At 51.3% G+C, this 20,717-nt stretch overlaps 1 protein-coding gene across 4 annotated transcripts in view; it reads right to left on the bottom strand.

Moving 5' to 3' along the window:
• LIMK1 (LIM domain kinase 1) overlaps positions 1-20,717 on the bottom strand; it is a 34,900-nt gene that overhangs the window by 11,393 nt on the left and 2,790 nt on the right. For 2 of the 4 annotated variants that reach the window (XM_084764804.1, XM_084764801.1), the window contains exons 3-7: positions 7,142-7,280; positions 6,793-6,902; positions 3,169-3,375; positions 1,742-1,847; positions 1,461-1,627 (exon numbers count right to left, since the gene is read on the bottom strand). In XM_084764804.1, coding sequence (XP_084620930.1) covers positions 1,461-1,627; positions 1,742-1,847; positions 3,169-3,375; positions 6,793-6,902; positions 7,142-7,280 — 729 coding nt within the window. Of the gene's footprint in view, positions 1-1,460; positions 1,628-1,741; positions 1,848-3,168; positions 3,376-6,792; positions 6,903-7,141; positions 7,281-12,463; positions 12,598-19,275; positions 19,384-20,717 lie in introns of those variants that run through there. The other 2 variants (XM_084764803.1, XM_084764802.1) reach the window with 2 other exon arrangements.

Below are 20,717 nucleotides of genomic sequence, written 5' to 3'. Positions count from 1 at the left end.
CCCAAGTTCCTATCACCCTAAGCCAATTGCTAGCTGCTCCATGAAGTCAAGATGCTAGTCTGTGTTCCATTTTCTCCCAAGCTTCAAATGAGCCTTCATTCGCACTGTAGTTTTACTTGGCATTTCCTTGTGTGTGCTGTATGTGTGCATTCATGTGAGTGTGCGTGCGTATTTGTGGGTGAGCGCGTAGAGGCCGTATGTGGATGGCAGGCTATTTCCAACTGCTCTCCACCTTACTATTTTTTAGATTTATTATTATTTTTAGTTATATGTATTTGTTTATATCTATGTGTGGGTTTGGGCATGTGAGCCCAATGCCTGTGGAGGCCAGAAAAAGGACATCAGATTCCTTGGAAATGGCAGAGGTGAGCCACCCAAAGTGGGTGCTGTGAACCAAATTCTAGTCCTGGGCAGGAACGTACACACTGGTAAGTCTTTTTCCTCCCTTTGGTCTGACAGGGCCTTACTGTGTAGACTAAGCTGGGCTGGAACTCAAAGATCCACTTGCCTCTGCCTCCTGGCTGCTGGGGTTAAAGGCATGCGCCACTATCCCTGGCACACCCTGAACTGCTGATCGAAAAACAAAAACAAAAACAAACAAAAAAAAAGTTTTTCTTATTTATTTTTAATAAGGTCTTAAGTAGCCCAGGATAGCCTCCAACTCACTAGGTAGCTAAGGATGGCCTTGAACTTGTGATCCTCCTGCTTCACCCTCTTGAGTGTTGGGTTGTTACAGGTGTGCCACCATGCCTGGCTTATGTGCTGCTGGGGATGGGGCCTGGAGCTCTGTGTACACTAGGTGAGCACTCTGCCTACCGACCTAGAGCCCAGCCCTAAGATATGCTGCATGGACACGTGCTCCTCACTGATGCCTCCCTGCCCTGCTCATCTGCCTGCCTCTTTATTTTTTTTTTGGTTTTTGGTTTTTCCAGACAGGGTTTCTCTGTGTATCTCCTGGCTGTCCTGGACTCACTTTGTAGACCAGGCTGGCCTCGAACTCACAGCAATCCACCTGCCTCTGCCTCCCAAGTGCTGAGATTAAAGGCGTGCGCCACCACCACCTGGCTCTGCCTGCCTCTTAAATACACTTTACAATTAGAGAGAAGGCCTGCAAGACTAGGCTCAGAGACTAAAGGCACTCGCCACCTAGCACGACAACCTGAGTTTGAGCCCTGGGATACAGAGAACTGATTCCTGCCAGAGGCCCTCTGACCTCTACACAGGCGCTGTGGGCATTTTCATCCTCATCTTAGTTAGTGCCCTCTCTCCATAGAAAGCAAATGAATAATAAACCAATGCAAAAATGAAAGTAAAAAAAAAATAATGTGGGTCTCTGTAACTTCCAGCTGGGGGCGCTGTTCACTGTTCCCGCTTTCCTTCTCATCCTCCCATCTGTGAGAATCCTTATGCCACGATGGTGGGATTGAAGGGTGCAGGAGTTGGGGAGCAGGATGACTTACAAGACTGGTTTCTGCCGGGCAGAGCTGCCTGCCTGTCCACTGGGAGTGTGCACCGGGGAGCCCAGAGGGCTGGGATCCGACACGGAGACATGGCCCAGTGAATCATGGGGGTCGTGCTCAAGGGTCAGCTGGAGCAGGCGGCTGGTCTCCTGGATCAGCAAGTCAATCTGGGGACAGGTGAGTGGACAGGTGAGGCTCCTGGGGTGGCAGCAGAGCTCAGGCATGTGGGGTCTACTTTTAACACGCCATCTTGCCACAGCCTTGGATCTCTGTGCTCCTACCTCGTCCAGAGGGACATTCCGGATGGGCGTGCCATTGATTTCCAAGATCCGGTCTCCAACATGGATGGAATTCTTCACATCAGGGCTCATGCAGCCTGGGTCCACTCTGGGGATAAAGCAGAGGTTAGACCGGGTCCCTTCCCACCCGTGTCCTTGAGTTTTGGGTTGTTACCATTTAACCAAATTTAAAATATTTTACATGTGAGTTTTGTCTGCATGGATATCTATGCATCAAATGCATGCCTGGTGGCCACAGGATGTCAGATCCTCTGGAGCTGGAGTTGCAGATGGTTGTGAGCCACCATATGGGTGCTGGGACCCAAACCCTGGTTCTCTGAAGGAGCAGCCAGTGCTCTTAGCTTCTTAGCTGCTGAGCCATTCAGCCCCAGTTTTCTTTTCTTTCTTTTTTTTTTTTTAATTGTATCTGGTCCTATCTAGAGGGACAGTATCATTTGAGGACCCTTCTAGAGACTTCAGACCTTTTTTCTTTTCTTTTTTTAAGAGATGTATTTATTTATTATTATGTATACAGTATTCTGCCTGCATGTGTGCCTGCCTACCAGAAGAGGGCACCAGATCTCATTATAGATGGCTGTGGGCCACCATGTGGTTGCTGGGATTGAACTCAGGACCTTTGGAAGAGCAGCCAGTGCTCTTGATCACTGAGCCATCTCTCCAGTTTTACCTTATTATTAGCGTATACTAACTATGCTTACGGACAGGCTCCATTATGACACCTTCATAGGTCACATAATGCATTTTGATCACATTCACCTCCATTGCTATCTCGTTTCTCTCATGTCTGCGGATCCCCCAATTCTTTGCAGTTAGTCCCCCCTTCTACTTTCATGTCTTTTCTTTTTTTTTGGCAGGGGGTGGGGAAGTGACTTAATGAATTTCATTAGAGTTGTTCACAGTGGACAACCTCTAACTCAAGGATTACAAGCAGATGCTTGTTTGACTTAAATTTTAAAAAAATCATTTATTTATTGTGTGTGTGTGCATGCCACTGTGTGTGTGTGTGTGTGTGTGTGTGTGTGCATGTGTATGTGTGTAAATTGGAAGACAGTTTGCAGGAGTTTGTTTTTTTCCTTCCATCACATGGTACCTGGGAACGGAATTCAAGATGTCAGGCTTGGTAGCAAGCGTCTTTACCTGGCAGGCCATCTTGACAACCCTTGGCTTTTGTAAAGTGGACTCTAGGGGAATGAGTGACCTCAGTTCCTCATGCTTCTGGCACCTGGGCATTCTGGGCCAGCATAAACGGACTCAAGGACCGCAGACAGAACCCTCTGAAACCATGAGCTAAGATCAATCCTTCCCCACTTAAGTTGTCTCTGTCAGGTATTTTGTCACAGCAGAAGAACGCTAACTAATACAACCAGCTTGCAACAACGGAGCCCCATCCCGTATGGCAGCCAACTCACCCTTGGACTCGGACGGTGTGTGAATGCTCCGTGCCACAGCCTGGTGGGCCGTGAGGCGGGTCGATGGAGACAGACAGGCCTCGTTTGCCATGAGCAGAGGCTGGGATAGACACTAGGGTGACTGTGTGGGGCAGGTGGGAGCCGGGTGAGTCAGGCAGGATGTGTTCAATGACCGGTGTTACCACAGTCTGGTAGTAGCAGTGCCCGCTGTGAAGGTCGTTGGCAGTGCAGATCAGAAGAGGAGGGGAAGAAAAGAGCATGAGGACAGTGGTCAGGAATGCTTCTTGCAGAGCCCTAGGCTTCTCCCTCCTCTCATACTTCCCCCCTTCCCCCCTCCCACAAACTGGTGGGTCTCAGGGTAGGACTGGGCATGTTCAGTTGTCTCAGCACCCCAACTCTGGTCTCAGTTATTCTGGTTAAATTTTTAAAATTACATTTATGTATGTGTGTGTTCACTCAAGTGTGTATGTGTCAAACTGTGTATATATACGCAAGTTAAAGGACCATTTGCAGGAATCATTTGTCTCCTTCCACCATGTCAGTCCTGGGGATTAAACCCAGGTTGTTAAAGTTGGTGCCAACAACCTTTATTTGCTGAGGCATCTCATCAGACAGTTATATTTTTAAATTACATTTATTATTTTTGTCTGTGCGTGTATGGGCTTGGGGGGGGGGGAAACACATGCCACAGAGTGAGTATAAAGGTCTGAGGACAATTTGTGGGTCAGTTCTCTGCTTCTACCATGTGGGTCCTGCAGATGGAATTCAGGCTCACTAGGCTGGCAGCAAGCACCTTTACACACTGAGCCGCCTCACTGGCCCCAGTCTGGCTCTGTCTATCCTGTGGTATTGTCAGATGGCCAAGATAAGGCAAGGCCCTTGGGGATACATCTCATTGGGGAGGAAGTCATTAAAAACCCATTTGGGATCAGGTCCTGTTGTTCTCGAATCCATCTTTGTTGGTGTTTCATAAGAGAGTCTGTCTGGTTGTTGTTGGTTTTTTTTGGTCCCTGGAACAGGGGGATCTTTGTTATGTATGAGGATGCTTGAGTTTATGCAAATGAGATGAGTCAGATCAGGGCTGGTCTCACAAACACTGACCAAGACTGAAAGCTTAGAGCTTCTAGCCAGCCTGGATTTCGGGGAGCAGGCTACAGACAGATCTTACTCATGTGGCCAGATGACTCATAAGGAAACCTCAATGACATCCCTGGATGCTGGCCCTCAGTGTGGCATCCCCATTGGTAAACATAAGATGGGCAGGGGGATAGGTGGAAGGCTTGGTGGCTTCTTGGCTATGTCCCTTGTAAGGCAACTGTTATCCAAAACACAGCACCCCAGGTGTGGTGGCGCACGCCTTTAATCCCAGGACTCTGGAGGCAGAGGCAGGCAGATCTCTGTGAGTTCAAGGCTAGCCTGGTCTACAAAGTGAGTCCAGGACAGTCAAGACTACACAGAGAAGCCCTGTCTCAAAAACAAACAAACAAACAAACAAACAAATCCCCCAAACCAAACAACAACCACAACAACAACAAAAACCAAAACAGCACCATTTGGAGTTCTGGGAGTCAGTCATTTAGCAAATTATCAAACTTAGGGTCACTGGATTGGAAGCCAGTTGGAGTGTGCAGCCGGTGTCTGGAGCAAGAACAGACCTGCTGGTGATGGGAGCTGTAGCTGGTGGGGTTTGCGCCAGCTCTGTGGCTAGAACTAGGATTACACTGCAGAGGCAGAAGGAAGAGAGTGGGGGTGGGGGCACTGTCACTTTCTGTCATTTATCTTTTCTTCTTTGTGGTACTGAGAACTGAACCTAGAGCCTTACATATGACACAGAAGCCCTCTACTGCTGAGCCACACTCCCAGCCCCTCACTGGGGGATTCTAGGCAGGTGCTCTACCACTGAGCCACACCCCTGCCCCTCACTGGGGGATTCTAGGCAGGTGCTCTACCACTGAGCCACACCCCAGCCCCTCACTGGGGGATTCTAGGTAGGTGCTCTACCACTGAGCCACACCCCAGCCCCTCACTGGGGGATTCTAGGCAGGGGCTCTACCACTGAGCCACACCCCAGGCCCTCACTGGGGGATTCTAGGCAGGTGCTCTACCACTGAGCCACACTCCCAGCCCCTCACTGGGGGATTCTAGGCAGGGGCTCTACCACTGAGCCACACCCCAGGCCCTCACTGGGGGATTCTAGGCAGGAGCTCTACCACTGAGCCACACCCCAGCCCCTCACTGGGGGATTCTAGGCAGGGGCTCTACCACTGAGCCACACCCCAGGCCCTCACTGGGGGATTCTAGGCAGGAGCTCTACCACTGAGCCACACCCCAGCCCCTCACTGGGGGATTCTAGGCAGGGGCTCTACCACTGAGTCACACCCCAGCCCCTCACTGGGGGATTCTAGGCAGGTGCTCTACCACTGAGCCACACCCCAGGCCCTCACTGGGGGATTCTAGGCAGGTGCTCTACCACTGAGCCACACCCCAGGCCCTCACTGGGGGATTCTAGGCAGGAGCTCTACCACTGAGCCACACCCCAGCCCCTCACTGGGGGATTCTAGGCAGGGGCTCTACCACTGAGTCACACCCCAGCCCCTCACTGGGGGATTCTAGGCAGGTGCTCTACCACTGAGCCACACCCCAGCCCCTCACTGGGGGATTCTAGGCAGGAGCTCTACCACTGAGCCACACCCCAGCCCCTCACTGGGGGATTCTAGGCAGGAGCTCTACCACTGAGCCACACTCCCAGCCCCTCACTGGGGGATTCTAGGCAGGAGCTCTACCACTGAGCCACACCCCAGCCCCTCACTGGGGGATTCTAGGCAGGAGCTCTACCACTGAGCCACACTCCCAGCCCCTCACTGGGGGATTCTAGGCAGGTGCTCTACCACTGAGCCACACCCCAGGCCCTCACTGGGGGATTCTAGGCAGGGGCTCTACCACTGAGCCACACCCCAGGCCCTCACTGGGGGATTCTAGGCAGGGGCTCTACCACTGAGCCACACTCCAGCCCCTCACTGGGGGATTCTAGGCAGGTGCTCTACCACTGAGCCACACCCCAGCCCCTCACTGGGGGATTCTAGGCAGGGGCTCTACCACTGAGCCACACCCCAGCCCCTCACTGGGGGATTCTAGGCAGGTGCTCTACCACTGAGCCACACCCCAGCCCCTCACTGGGGGATTCTAGGCAGGGGCTCTACCACTGAGCCACACCCCAGCCCCTCACTGGAGGATTCTAGCCAGGGGCTCTACCACTGAGCCACACCCCAGCCCCTCACTGGGGGATTCTAGGCAGGGGCTCTACCACTGAGCCACACCCCAGCCCCTCACTGGGGGATTCTAGGCAGCTGTTCTACCACTGAGCCACACCCCCAGCTTTCTTTAGCCTTCTTGTGACTACATTTCACTAAGTTGCCCAGACTGGCTTAGAACTTACAATCCTCTTGTATTAGACTCCTGAACAGTCAGGTTGATAGGCGCTGCAATTTCTGCCATTTCTATGTGGTGGCAGGGAGCAATGGCACTTGCCCGCTCCTATTTTACCACGTGGAAATAAAAGCCTGAGTATGGTCATCTTTGGTGACAGGTGCAGGCCCTAGGCTCAAAAAGGCCCATGATACTCACCAGTATAGCTTAGAGTGCTCCACCAGTGTGTAGGTGTCCCCATCTCCGATGAAGGTTCCACAGGTGAGGCAGATGAAGCACTCGGGGTGGTACTTCAGCTCCCCGGCCACCTGTAGGGGTTGGGGGCACAACGCAGTTTAGTGGTGTCTGCAGTCCCCCACAGCTACTATCATTCTCTTTTTAGGGGGAAAGCAAGGCAGCCCGGGCAGAGCCCTGCTGGCCAAGTAGAGGGACTGAAGGATCTGAACAGATGAAGAGATGGGCTCAGAACACACAGGGGACGATGATGGCACAAAGAGAGAATGCACACTCGCCTCAAGAGGTGGACAGGTAGGGGAAGGCGGCTCACCATGACCAGTCCTTTGGTGATGTGTTCGGAGCACCCGTGACAAGACTCGCCATAGCGGGCCCAGTAGTCCTTCTTGCAGAAGAGCTGTCCATCCTTCTCATAGTACTGGTGTGAAAGGGAGGCGCTACACTCACAACACCTGAGTGGAGAGGGGCGGGCAGGTAGGGGGCGGGGCTGAGGATGGCCACACCCACCATCTCTGCACAGCTTTTTTTTTTTTAAATAAAAAAAACAAACCCACAACCATATTTATGCAAGTGTGCGTGAGTGTATGCCCGCTTCTCTGTATGTGCATCACGTGTATATGGTGCCTGAGGAGGCCAGATGAAGACACCAGATCCTTGGAGTTGGAGTTATGGGCAACTGATAACAGAGATGCTAGGACATATACTTGAGTGCTCTGCAGACACAGCACGTACTCTTGACCCTGGAGCCTTCTCTCTACTCGCCATCTATAGCTGTCTGTCTTTGGATTTTGCTTTTAACAATCCAAATAAAATAGCGGCTGGAGGTATTCTTCTGTTGGGAGAGTGCTTGCCTGGCATATACAGCACCGTCTCAAAATGAAATCAAACAAACAAACCAAAAAGAAACAACAACAACAAAAACCTAAGAGAAAGGTGAGCAGGCATGGAGGCGTAGGTAGGCCTGTCACATCAGCAGCTGGAAAGCTGAGGTGGGATTGCGAGTTGCAGTTAGCATGGGCTATACAGTGAGACTGGGTCCCCCCCCCATCTCCCCACCCCCCCAAAAAAAGAATTATACTGGGCTGGTGCTACTAACCTGTTACCTCAGCACTCAGGACACAGGGGCAGGAAGATTAGGAGTTCAAGGTCATACTTAGTAACATACTCTGTAATTCCAGACCAGAATGGAACATGAAATACTCTCTCGAAAGTAAAAGGAAAGGCTGGAGAGATGGTTCAGTAGTTAAGAGCACTGGCTGCTCTTCCAGAGGACCTGAGTTTCAATTCCTAGTACCCAGATGGTACTAGGCTCACAACCATCTGTAACACCAGTTCCAGGGGATCTGACAACCTCTTCCAGCCTTTGTGGGTACCAGGCACACACATATATGCAAACAAATCACTCATATGCATAAAATAAAATAAACACTAAAAAAGATAAAGGAAAGAGCTACATGACAAGTTCCAGAACAGACTGGGCTACATATTAAAATTCTTCCTCTAATTTAATTAATTAATTAAAAAAATTTAAATTAAAGGAAAAATAAATAGGAACAATTTAAAAAGTTATGTTTTGTGAACACTGCAGCCCAGAGCTTTGACGGTGAAAGCAAGGGTAGAATTGGATCCCTAGATGCTTTTAAAAAAATTATTACTAATGGCTGGGCAGAGTGGTACACACCTTTGATTTCAGTAGTCAGAGGTAAAGGCAGCAGATCTGAGTTAGAGGCCAGCCTGGTCTACATAGCCTGTTGTAGGCCAGAGTTACACGGTTAAGACCCTACTTGCCCAAAATATTATTATAGAGTGTGTGTGTGTTTTTTTGTTTTATTTACTTATTTATTTTGAGACAAGGTTTCTCTATGTGGCCTTCACTGTCCTGGACTCGCTTTGTAGAACTCACAGCGATCCGCCTGCCTCTCTCTCCCGAGTGCTGGGATTAAAGGCATGCACTACCATGTTTGGTGTGAGTGTGAGTGTGAGTGTGTGTGTGTGTGTGTGTGTGTGTGTGTGTGTGTTGTGTGTGTGTGTATGAGCCACAGTGCATATGAGGAGGCCATAGGATGACTCTCAGCCATCTGTTCTCTCCTTGGTCTCTTACGTAAGTTCTGGGGATTGAGCTCAGTTCATCAGGCTTGTGGGGCAAGCCCCTTTACCAGCTCAGCCACCTAGCTGCTTTATTCACTACAACTCTTGACTTTTTTGGTTTTTGGAGACATGGTCTTTCTCTATAGGCCTGGCTGTCCTAAAACTCTCTGTGTAGACTATGCTTGCCTTGAACTCATAGAGATCTGTCTGCTTTGTCCCCCTTAGTCCTGGGAATGAAGGGTCCCTGTGCTCTGCTCTCTCTACAGCCTTTCTAGTGCACAGCCTGTACAAGCATCCATTTCAGGGCTGCCTAGACGGGCTGAAGGATGTGGTCCACCCTGCTGGCCTCCGAGGTGAGAACAGCTTCTAATCTGGGCCCCTGTCTGTCTCCTTTCATGAAAGGAAGATGGCGTTCTTGGTCCCAGCCAGATGGATGGAGGAACGGAAGCTGGGGGCACAGACAGCATGAAGCAAACCACAGGATCCACGCTAATGGACTGGTTGGCTTTTTCCTACATGTTCCTCTGGCAGCTCAGAGGTATAACCCTTCCGAGGTGAGAGAAACTGAATGTCAGCATCTTCCTGCTTTTTGTTTTGTTTTGTTTGTTTTTCAAGACAAGGTTTCTCTGTGTAGCCCTGGCTGTCCTGGACTCACTTTGTAGACCAGGCTGGCCTTGAACTCACAGTATTCCACCTGCCCTCTGCCTCCGCAGTGCTGGGATTAAAGGCATGCGCCACCACGCCCGGCTCTTCCTGCTTTTTAGTACTTGGGAAGCAGAGGCAGGTGGATCTATGAGTGTTCAAGACCAGGCTGCAGGCCAGTCCAGGCACTGCAGGAAAACACCAGCTCAAAACGAAAACAAACGAACAAACAAACCAGATTCCTCAAGAGAGATGAGCTGCAAAGGCCCCGAGCTAGCCAGGTTCCCACCAACAAGCACAGACCCTACAAAGCTACTCTGTCCCCTTAAGATATGAGGTCGGGATTGGGCTCAGGATGCAGAGACAGGGTCCTCTCAGTGAATATGCAGGATGTTGTAGCTTCCCAAAGCTCAGCAGCCCTCAGGCCTTCACAAGGATACCCAGGGATCAGCCACCACCTAACATTAAATCCATATTCCTGTTCTGTCCTCCCTCAGGCTAGAGTCATCAAAGCCAGCAGTCTATCTTAGCCTTAGAGAACCAAGGAGGCTGGGATGGGGCAGCTTTGCATGTAAACCAGATGCCTTGGTTCTCCTGGTCTAAGCATCCTGGTGGGATGAACTCTCCTGTAAGCCTGTGGGGACCTGGAGGACTGGCTCTAGTGTTCTGTGTACCTAGATTTGCAGGTACAGGAAAGAATAGGCTGCAGAGGCAGTGGGCTCTGTGTATGGGCCACATGGGGGCCAGGAGGAGCGGGGCTGTCCTGGGTACCAATGCAGGAGAGAATAGGTGGGCTAGACTGCTCCTTCCCCTCCCTCAACACTGGTTGCCAGTTAGAACTGGAAGTGAGAATAGAACAGGGAGGGGAGTGGTTCAACAGCTGGTGGGACACTGTCTCTTTAAGAAGATCCCAGCTTGTTTCCCATTGTCTGGGTGCCTGGCCTGCAGGGAGGGGCTCCAGTCAGGGAGTGCCAAAATGTCAGGGTTCAGTTGTAAGTGGATGGAGGGGTATACCCAGAAAAGGGGCCTGATGAGGTGTCCCTCGGGGAGTCAGGAGCAGCAGAGGAGGAGAGAATGAGTGCAGGGCAGAAGTCATGACATCATGCCTACTCTCCCAACTCTCCTGGCAACAGTGGGGGGGGGGGACAACAGTAGGGGCGGGGCTTTGCACCGTTGGGAGGCTGGGGCAGTGGGAAGAGCAGCTGAATGTGGGGGCCCTAGTAAGCCCCTCCTAGAGTCTTTAAACCTAAGGGACCCCATAGTACAAAGAGCCAGCACAGTTCCTGTCCTTTCAGGAAGGTCCCCAGTCCTACACTATCAGTGAGTTGCTTCCTGTCCCACGCCTGGGTCACAGGAGCGTCACAGGGGTCTGCCCATGCCTCCCCAGCATCACGCTGTAGGAAGCAGGGCCTCCGCATGCCTGCTCTCCCTATGGGTGTGGGCTCCAGAGCATTACATCCCACCCTGGGAGATAAAGCTCTTATGTTCATCGAGCAGGAAACTCCCTGGCTCCTCCTCCACCCACTCGTTCATCACAGACACTGAGTGCTCCTTCCAAGGAACAGCGCGGAGCAGCCTGACCATGACTTGCTCACACACTCCGCTCAGCACATCCCCTCCCAGGTCACTACTTCCTTGAAGCCTTTCCCAGCCCTCACTGCCACACAAAGCAGCACAAAGCCTCTGCAAACAGACCCTCTGGAGGGGGCTGATCCCACCCAGCACCCTTAGCACTGCTTAGGCACTTCTCTGTCGTTCATGTCCACCCCCTCCATTCTATTGAGAAAGGGTCTCATATAGCACAGGCTAACCTTCTTAAACTCACTATGTAGCAGAGGATTATAGGCGCCTGTGCCTTCTACTTCAGTTTACTTAGAGATGGGGATGGAACCCAAGGATTCATGCCTGCTAGGCAAGCGCTCTGCTGCCTGTGCTACCTGCCCAACCCAGCCTGGAGTGTCCCCCCCTCCGTCCTCCTGCCTCTACCTCCCCAGCACTGGGATGACAGGTGTGTCCCACTATGCTTGGGCTTCCGTCCGGTTAGCTCAGCTAAGGCTTCTTTTGGGCTCACACAACGGTGTGGTGGCTGACTCTGGGCTTTAAAAGATCTTTGCTGATGGAAGGCCCAAAGGAGCTTCTGACTGTGTCCAGCCCCTTAGTCCTCAGCTCACATCCACGAGGAGCCAGAGAAGGTAGGAGGAGGAACCACCATCTTTGTTCTCCACAAAGCACGTTGAGATGGGCTGGGCACATGGCTCAGCCGGTAGTGTCCTTCCCTCAGTCAGAAAGCTCTGGATTTCATGCCCAGCACCACATACAGTGGTGGTAGTGGTGTACGCCTGTAATCCCAGGATTTGGGAGCTTGAGGCAGGAGGATCAGGAGTTTGAAGTCATTCTGGGCTACCTAGCCCATCTGAGGTCAGCCTGGGATACATGAGATCCTATCTCTCTTGCCTTCATGGCGAGAGAGGTGGGTACATAAGGCACTAGACGGGGGCTTAGAGCTGGCCTGGGGCCAGCCAGGTAAAACTCCTGAGGACACTGTCCCCTGGTCTTCTCTAGTAGAGCCAGGCTGGGGAGGAAGGAACCTGGTGTATGTTTGTGGGTTCTGGGACAAGGGAGGCTGGGCTAAGTGTCACAGTGACAGGTACGAGATTCCTCCCTCCTCATTTCAGGACACCGGGGTAAAGAGTAAGCAGTTGTGGGCCAGGCTCACTGGGAGAAGGTACCAGATGGCCCCAAAGCTCAATAGTGGCCTCTTTGCCTCATGGCTGGCGAGCCTGACTAGTTTCAGTTCTGCCCCACAGCCATCCCCAGATGGGCCTTGTACTTTAAGTCCCCTCCACGTCCAGCCCCAGCCTCAGCCCGGGACCCAGGACAGGTTGGGGAAGGGCTTTTCACTTACTTAGCCCCATGGAGGAGGTGGATTCTTCTCAGGGCTGGTAGCATACTCTGCAGCTATGCCGGGAGACTCTGGAGGCCTGCGGGTGCCCATGGGTGGCCTGGCCAGAGCTTCCCCATCCTACTGCTGGGGCTCAGGATTGGAGGATGCAGGGGGTAGGGCCTATGTGGCCACACCACAGGGGAGGAGGCGGCAGTGTGGGTGAGGAAGGCCTCTTTCTCAGCCTGTGACAGGAAGCAGCCAAAGTGCCTTCCGCTTGGGCTTTGGTGGAGGTAGAAGGGGACAGATCTAGGCTCTGCTTGGGCAGAAGTCAGCAAGAAGCGGTCTCTACCCTGACTGCAGGCAGAGAGGTGGACAGGGGAGGATCTAGGCTCTGACTATAGGTGGAACGTTGGAAAATGAGGGATCTAAGTTAGGGCTATAGGTAGAGAAGTGGGGAAGGAGTGATTTAGGCTATGACCCCAAGTAAGGAGGCAGGGAGAAAGGATCTAGGCTCTGACTCTCTGGCAAGGAAGGTGGGTGGGGCTCTGTCTATGGACAGGGAGAAGGATGTAGTGATTACAATCAGGGAGGTAGGGAAGGACCCAAGCTCTAGCCCCCTACTCTACATCTAGTCCTCTGTACCTGGAGAGAGGCCCCTGTTGTCCTGCTTGTTCCTTGGCCTCTTCCAGGACAAAGGCATTGAGTGCTTGGGCCTCTCTAGGGACAAGGACAAGCCCCCAGAGCAGCTGCGCCTTCCTGTGCTGTCCCCAAGGGAACGGAGGCCAGCCTCCCAGGGTTGGCTCAGCCTTCTTACATGGGAGGTTCCTCAAATGAGAGCTTTCTCCCTGCAGAGGCTCTCACTATCAGCCCACTGCCCATTCACCAGCTCAGGGCTGCCCCACCCAGCCTCTAGGGAGATTACCCAGGCTATGAGAGCTCTAGGAAGTGTGCACTGAAGGCTTCTGGGAAAAGGAGCCTGCAGGCATGGCACAGAGGCAGCAGCTGGCCCCCAGGAAGCCTGGACCACTGGCCTTGCCCTAATCTTCTGGGAGGCAGAGCCAACAGGGAAGTGCGGCAGTGGTGGCACAGACAGGATCCTAGGGTGATGATCAAAGCCCAGGGCTAATGTTCTTATGCCTTTGTACTGTCAACAGATAGCATCTCCAGACCACGTGTGTCCTGGCTCAGAGAACACCTGTCACAGCCTCTGTGGCCCTCCCTGGTATACCAGGCTGTGATTTCCTCCAGGCCAGAGGCAGAGACACTGCAGTGGTACTCAGGGCTCAGCTCAGAGGACTCAGAGGAGCTGCCCAGCCAGGGAACCTTCTGCAGGCTCCCCCAGGGCCCCCTAGGCCAGTGCTTTTCAACCTCCCGAATGCTGCGACCCTTTAATATAGTTCTTCAAATTCTTTTCATTGCTACTTCGTAACTGTAATTTTGCTAGTTGTGAATAATAATGTACATATTTGGTATGCAGGATATCTAATATGTGACCCCCCCCAAAGGGGCTGTGACCCACAAATTGAGAACCACTGCTCTAGACAAACACTGATGCTGCTGCTACATACGGAGTACAGTTCTGCCTGGAATTCATGAGGCTCTGGGTGGATCCCCAGTATCCCCTCTCTCCCTCCCTCCTTCCCACCCTCCAAACAAGACTGGTGGGATGGCTCAGCAAGGAAAGGTGCCCACAACAAGCCTGATGACCTGAATTTGGTCTTGAGACCCACAAGGTGGAAGGAGAGAATAAAGCCCCACAAGCTGTCCTCTAATCTCCATACATCTGCAATGAGTGAATGTAAACAACAACAAAAACTTCCCCTCAGAGCCTGGGGAATGCACATGCAAGCAGACTCCCCCACCCCTCTACATAACCATTAGTGCTTAGAGATTTAGCAGGCTGTTTGCCTAGCAAGCCCAAGGCCCTGGATGATTCTATGCCAGCCCCACCATGTGTCAGTCCTGCAATGTATCCATCACACCCACCTCAGAGCCTCTGGACATTGTGAGTTCCTCCCTCGCTTCCTTCCACTCTGTACTCAACTGTCACTTCCTTGGAATGCTGTCTCTAGCCTCTGACATTGCACTGGTCTCTTCTCTGGCTTTCCTGCTAGAAGGCAGGACTCTGTATCTGGGAGGGGACAGGACAGAGTCTCGAGTACACACGGGTTACATAGTGCAGGCTTTGCAGACAGGCCACATGGAGTCCTTGGACACGTAGGTGACCTCTGTGCCCATTTTTCCTCGGAAGTCAAACTGCTTCAATACAGAGCGCATGGCTCACAGGTTGTCCTCAGGGGGTCTGGATAGGACAGGTGTGTGGGAGCAGCTGACTCAGGGACCCCAGGGTGCTCCACCTGGAAGAGTGTGCAGAAAGGCATGGAAGGCAGGGTGTGTGACAACTCGTGAAGGCACCTCGCCTACCTCGTGGCTGAGAAGCAGGCTGTCCAGGATTGTCACACATCCATCCTGCCTTAGCAGCTTTAATGAGGGCAAAGGGAACAAAGGTCTCAATGTCACCAAGAGGCTTGTGGCAATAGAGAAGGAGTCTCAGGTGTCCTGTGGAGAGTTAGACTAGCTGCCTGTCTGCCGTATGCCCAGGGCAGCTGTGGTCTTTCTCCGAGGTTTCCTACCTGCCACATGGCAGGATACTGACAGTTTTACCCAGCTATGGTGGTTGTTGGTTGAACCATATCACACTGGGTCAGGATGTGGACGGAGGGATCTAGGCTCTGATTTTAGGTGAGAAAGTAGGGAAGGAGGGTTCTGGGTGCTGACTGTGGTATGGGAGCCGTGGCTCTCACTGCGTGTGGGCACTTCCTCACTGTGGGGCCCTTGTGTGCCGTGTCCCTCCACTTCAGAGTCAGCTGAATATGCTCTCTCCCTACAGCCCCCAGCTGGGTCTCACCTCTTTCTTGGTGGCATGGAGCAGGTCATCCAAAGCCAGGGACGCTGCAATCTGCCCCTTGCCTCCCTTCTGTGCTACAACACAGGCGGTTACATTCGGGGCTTTCTCATGCCTTCCTTCCATGCCAGTCCCAAGGACCTCTAAAGAAAATTTCTTGGAGCTGGAGAGGTGGCTCAGAGGTTAACAGCACTGTCTGCTCTTCCAGAGGTCCTGAGTTCAATTCCCAGCAACCACATGGTGGCTCACAACCATCTACAATGAGATCTGGTGCCCTCTTCTGGCATGTAGGTATACACTGTATACATAATAAAAAGAAAATGTCTTGGTTCCTTTTGGTCCCACTGCAAGTCTAACTGCTACTCAAGTACCAGGCCTAAATATCCTGTCCCCATCTCTACTGACAGGGGACACCCTCTCCCCAGTACAGGCCTGCTGCTCACCAGCACCCTTAAAAGAACCCAGTCAACTCCAAAGAGATATATAACAAGCAAGAGACAGTCAGACCCCACTTCAAGCAGTGACAGCCTTCACTGACATGCTTGCTGGGGCCGATTCCCTAAAGCTCTAGTTTCAGAGAGAGAGGCTCTGTTTCAGGAAGTAAGGCAGAGGGCTGGCAAGATCACCCAGGGGCAAAAGGCAGCTGTCACCAAGCTGACAACCTGAGTTTGATTCCTAATACTTACAATGGTGGGAAGAGAGAACTGATTCCCACAAGCTAATATCTGATAACAAGTTAGCCACATGCACACCGTAGCATGCGCGCACACGCGCACGCACAGAGCACACACACAGAGAAAAAGAATGTTTGCAGCTGGGTGTGGTGGTACATGCCTGTAATCCTAGCACTAGGCATGAGGACCCAAATTTGAGGCCAGCTCTAGGCTACACATTAAGACTCTGTCTCACTGGGCATGGTGGCACATGCCTTTAATCCCAGCACTTGAGAGGCAGAGGCAGGCAGATCTCTGTGAGTTCGAGGCCAGCCTAGCCTATAAAGAGAGTCCAGGACAGCCAAGGCTACACAGAGAAACCTTGTCTCGGAGGAAAAAAAAAAAAAAAGACTGCCTCAAAAATCCAAAGGCTGGAGGGAGCCTGGTGGTATGTTGTCTAGCTTCTGCTAAGGCTCTGGGATCTGATCACAAGCACTGGAGAAAAAGAAAGGAAGAGAGAGGCAGGGGAGGGAGGGAGGGAGGGAGGGAGGGATGGAAAATACATGCTTGATGATGAGGGATCTATTACTACAAATACAATTTCAGATGTTCGAGATCACAAGTGTGTGGGGCTTTGTGTGACTTTGGACTATTGAATATTTGCATATGAACAATGTGGGATCTTGGGAATGGGGCTCAAGTCTCACTAAATAGCCAATTAATTTATGTTTCAGACAGAACTTACCCATTTATCTTGACCAATTTTTTTTTACAGTTTAAAATTTTTTTTTGTGCATGTGGGTATTTTGTATGCATACATGTCTGTGGGCTTGGTGTCACAGAGGTCAGAAGAAGATCTTCATAAGAGATTGTCGAGTCCTCTGGAACTGGAGTTACAGATGCTTCTGAACCACCATGTGGGTGCTGGGAAATGAACCCAGGTCCTCTGGAAGAGCACCTCGTACTCTTAACCACTGAGCCACCTCTCCAGTCCCTTCAAAGGAAATTTTATGTAATGACATTTTTTGGAGATGTGTTTTTAACTTTGGGGTGGTGGTGGTGCACTCATGCACACACACATATGCCTGTAGTACACACAGAGGCCAAAAGGGGGCACTAGATTTCCTGGAGCTGAAATTGCAGGTGGTTATAAGCTACCCAACACAGATGCAGGGGAATCACACTGGTCCTCTTCAAGAGCAGCAGACACTCTTAACTGCTGAGCCATCTCTCCAGCCCATTCTACAGTATTTCCTCCTTTTTGTTTTTTTTCGAGACAGGGTTTCTCTGTGTAACCTGGGCTGTCCTGGAACTCATAGAGATCTGCCTGCCTCTGTCTCCCAAAGGGCTAGAACTACAGGCATGTGTCACCATGCCCGGCTTCTACAGTATTTTAAAGTGTGTCTATAGGTTTTGTTTTGTTTTGGAGATAGGCTTTCTCTGTGTGGACCTGGCTGTCCTAAAACTTGCTTTGTAGACCAGGCTGGTCTTGAACTCAGATACCGCCTGGCGTGTGCCTGTGTTTTGGTTATGACTTGTCATAATAGGTCTGGCCTCAAATTTTCTACTGGTGGCATCATGTTGATACATTTTGGGAAAGTTTTAAAAATTTTGAGATAGTGTCTTGTGTAGTCCAGATTGGTCTGGAACTCACTATGCAGCTGAAGATGACCTTGAACTCCTAAGACTCCTGTCTCTATCTCAAGAGTTCTGGAGTGATAGGCATGCAGTCACGCCTGGGTTGAGACTGAACCTAGAGCTTTGTGCATGCTAAGCAAGCACTCTAACAATCTGATTTTGGGGGAAGGGGCATTTGAAATTAGGGCTGTGCAATCTGTGCTTTTTTCTCCCCTTTGAGTGTGTGTGCGCAGCTATGTACTCATGTTTGTATGTATGAATGTGAAGGCCAAAGGTCAAGCCCAGGGGCTGCTCCTCAGCAGCAATCCACTTGGTTTTCAGAGACAGTCTATCACCAGGACCCGGGGCTGGCTGATGGGTAAACCAGCTGGCCAGTGAGCCCCAAAGATTTGCTTGTCTTCACCTCAGAGATCAAAATATTCCATCTTGCAAGGAGTTCCTGAAGCAGAAAGGTAAACGACTCAAAAACAGCTTCAGGAAGTCCCTGAAACTGACCAGATTCAGTAAAGCCCTCCCTACCAGAGTAAGCAATAATAGCTCAGAAGGGCAGTACCAAGCTGCAAAGAAAGAAGACTCTCAGACCAGACCAGCTCCCAGGAAGATGCAGAAACCAGCCAAACGGCCTAGAAGAGATTCAGACCCATTACATCACCTGGAAAGGACAATCTCTAAGCTGATGAGGCTGCCTGCAGGCAGTGTACTGTGCTCTAGGTTGGTTCCCAGCTTTGTGAGCTATCCCTCACGCTGGGCTTTGGTCAAACAGCTGTCTTTGAGTCATTCTCCTTCTGTCAGTAACCCCTCACCCATATTCCTGGAAATAACTCCAATAGAACTCATTGCTTCACCAAGTTGGACTTTCGGTCGTGTCTGTATTTGGTCTGTCATGGCTTCCTGGTCTGTGGTGAGTAGACCCAGGAAAGTTCTGGGTTTTTGCTGTTGTTGTTTTTGTTTTTTTAGTTTTTCCTTTTTTATGTTTTTTTTTTTTCATGAGACAGAGTTTCTCTGTGTAGCCCTGACTGTTCTGGACTTGCTTTGTAGACCAGGCTGGCCTCGAACTCACAGTGATCTACCTGCCTCGGCTTCCCGAGTGCTGGGATTAAAGGCCTGTGCCACCATACCCAGGACACAGCACGACCTGCCCAGTGTTGGGACTAGAGATGCATGCTGCCATACCTAGAGGTTCTGGGGATGGAATCTGGGTCCTCAGGCAAGTGTTTTACCAGCTGCGTTGACTCCCCAGCCCCAAGTAACCCCTTCTTTATCTGAGCTCCTCCCTCCTCAGTCACTATCCTAAGTCAGGCTAATGAGTCAGAGCCCTGAATTACTATGACAGTCTCGTCCTGCCAAGTCGTGCCATCTGCCCACTGAGATGTCGGTCTTCAACAAACAGCACGCTTCCCAGCTGTCTGCTGCCTCTCTATTGTCTTCAGGAAGGCTTAATCCTGCCATTCAGTGCCCACACCAACGCCAGCTGAACTTGGTCTCCTAACTGCATCCCTTGACTCACCCTGTTTCATCACCGACAGTCCCCAAGGCCTTGTCTCCCTGAGTGAACAGCCCTTCCGTGTGTCAAGATACCCTGTGGGCCTCCCTGGGGGAACTTCTGAGTACATGCTTTGAATCCCAGGGTGTGTTACCTGCCTCTCTTCTCGCCTCAGAGTGGGCACTGCATATTCCATTCCTTCCTGGTCATGTGAACCTCTCAGTGCCCTGATTTTTCTTTGGGAGGCACAACTAGTACTTAACTGTGCAGAGTTGTTCAGATTCCTGCTAAGTGTTAGAAAAGACTGCCTTGGTGTTTTCTGTTTGAGACAGGGTCTCATATAGCTCAGGGTGACCTTGAACTTGGGATGCAGCACAGGTTGCCTTGAATCTTTCTCTGTGTCATGGGATGCTTCTAGTGGGCCCTGGGCCAACTTTGGGTGGCCACTGCTTTGCTGAGTCTTTAAGCACAACCTTGTTCTGTGTGCATCCTAGAGGTCAGGGCTATTTTCATTGGCTGACACATCCTTACAGGCAGCTGTGGCCTAGGGACAGTGGCTAGGAGTCCCCTGAGAACTGATGTGCTCCTCCCACCCCCCACTCCAGCGAGAGCTCAGGGAGGTTAAGACAAGTATCTGACCTCTTCTGTTCCTTCCCTCCCTACCATGGGTTCCTCCTGGTGAATTCCACCAGCCTCGACTGGAAACCACGTGAGGGCTTGGGAGATGACTTGGCTGGTAAAGTATTGGTCATACAAGCATGAGGAGCCATAAAAAAAAAAAAAAGGCTGGACATTGGTGTGCATCTGTAACTCTAGAGCTGGGGTTGGAGGGGGTGATGTGGAGATGGGACGATCCCTGGGTGTCACTGGGTAGCTAAATCAGTGAACTCCAGGTTCAAGGGGAGACCCTGACTCAAAAACTAAAGCAGAGGTCAGTGGAGGAGGCCACCTGTTATCTACCTCTGGCCTCCACAGGCATGTATGTGCGCTGCACACATGCACACAAACATACAGCTACACTTGAACATGTATGGATATTTTTGTTTGTTTGTTTGAGACATGGTTTCTCTCGTAGCCTTAGCTGTCCTGGAACTTGCTCTGTAGACTGGGCTGGCCTCCAACTTATAGAGATCTGCCTGCCTCTGTCTCTGGAGTGTTGGGACTAAAGGTGTGCGCCACCACTGCCCAGCTTGATCTTAAGACTTCTAATCTTCCTGCTTCTATCTCGTGAGTCCTGGGCTTCCAGGCAGGTGTCACAGGTCTGGTTATATGATGCTGGGGACCAAACCTAGGGCTTCATGACTGCTATGTAAGCCCTTACCAAAGGATACATTCTCAGCACCTAGGTAGGATTTAAAGCCTACTATAGGAACTAGGGCATGGTGGCACGTACTGGTAGTCTTAGCTGCTAGAGAGGCTAAGGCGGGTCAGGAGTTCTGGGCCAGCCCGGTTTACAAGCTCCTGTTTCATATCTATATCTATACATACATGTTTATATATAAGGGAGTCTGGGGAGATAGCTGAGTGTGTACAAGTGTGGCTCGCTGGGGAAGCCTGACAACTTGGGTTTGGTTCCTGGGATCCATATATGAAGCT

The sequence above is a fragment of the Acomys minous genome, assembly GCF_964271855.1.
Source record: "Acomys minous genome assembly, chromosome: 16".
NCBI lineage: Eukaryota > Metazoa > Chordata > Mammalia > Rodentia > Muridae > Acomys > Acomys minous.
The sequence above is the reverse complement of the archived record's forward strand: the minus strand, read 5'-3'. Positions and strand labels throughout refer to the sequence as shown.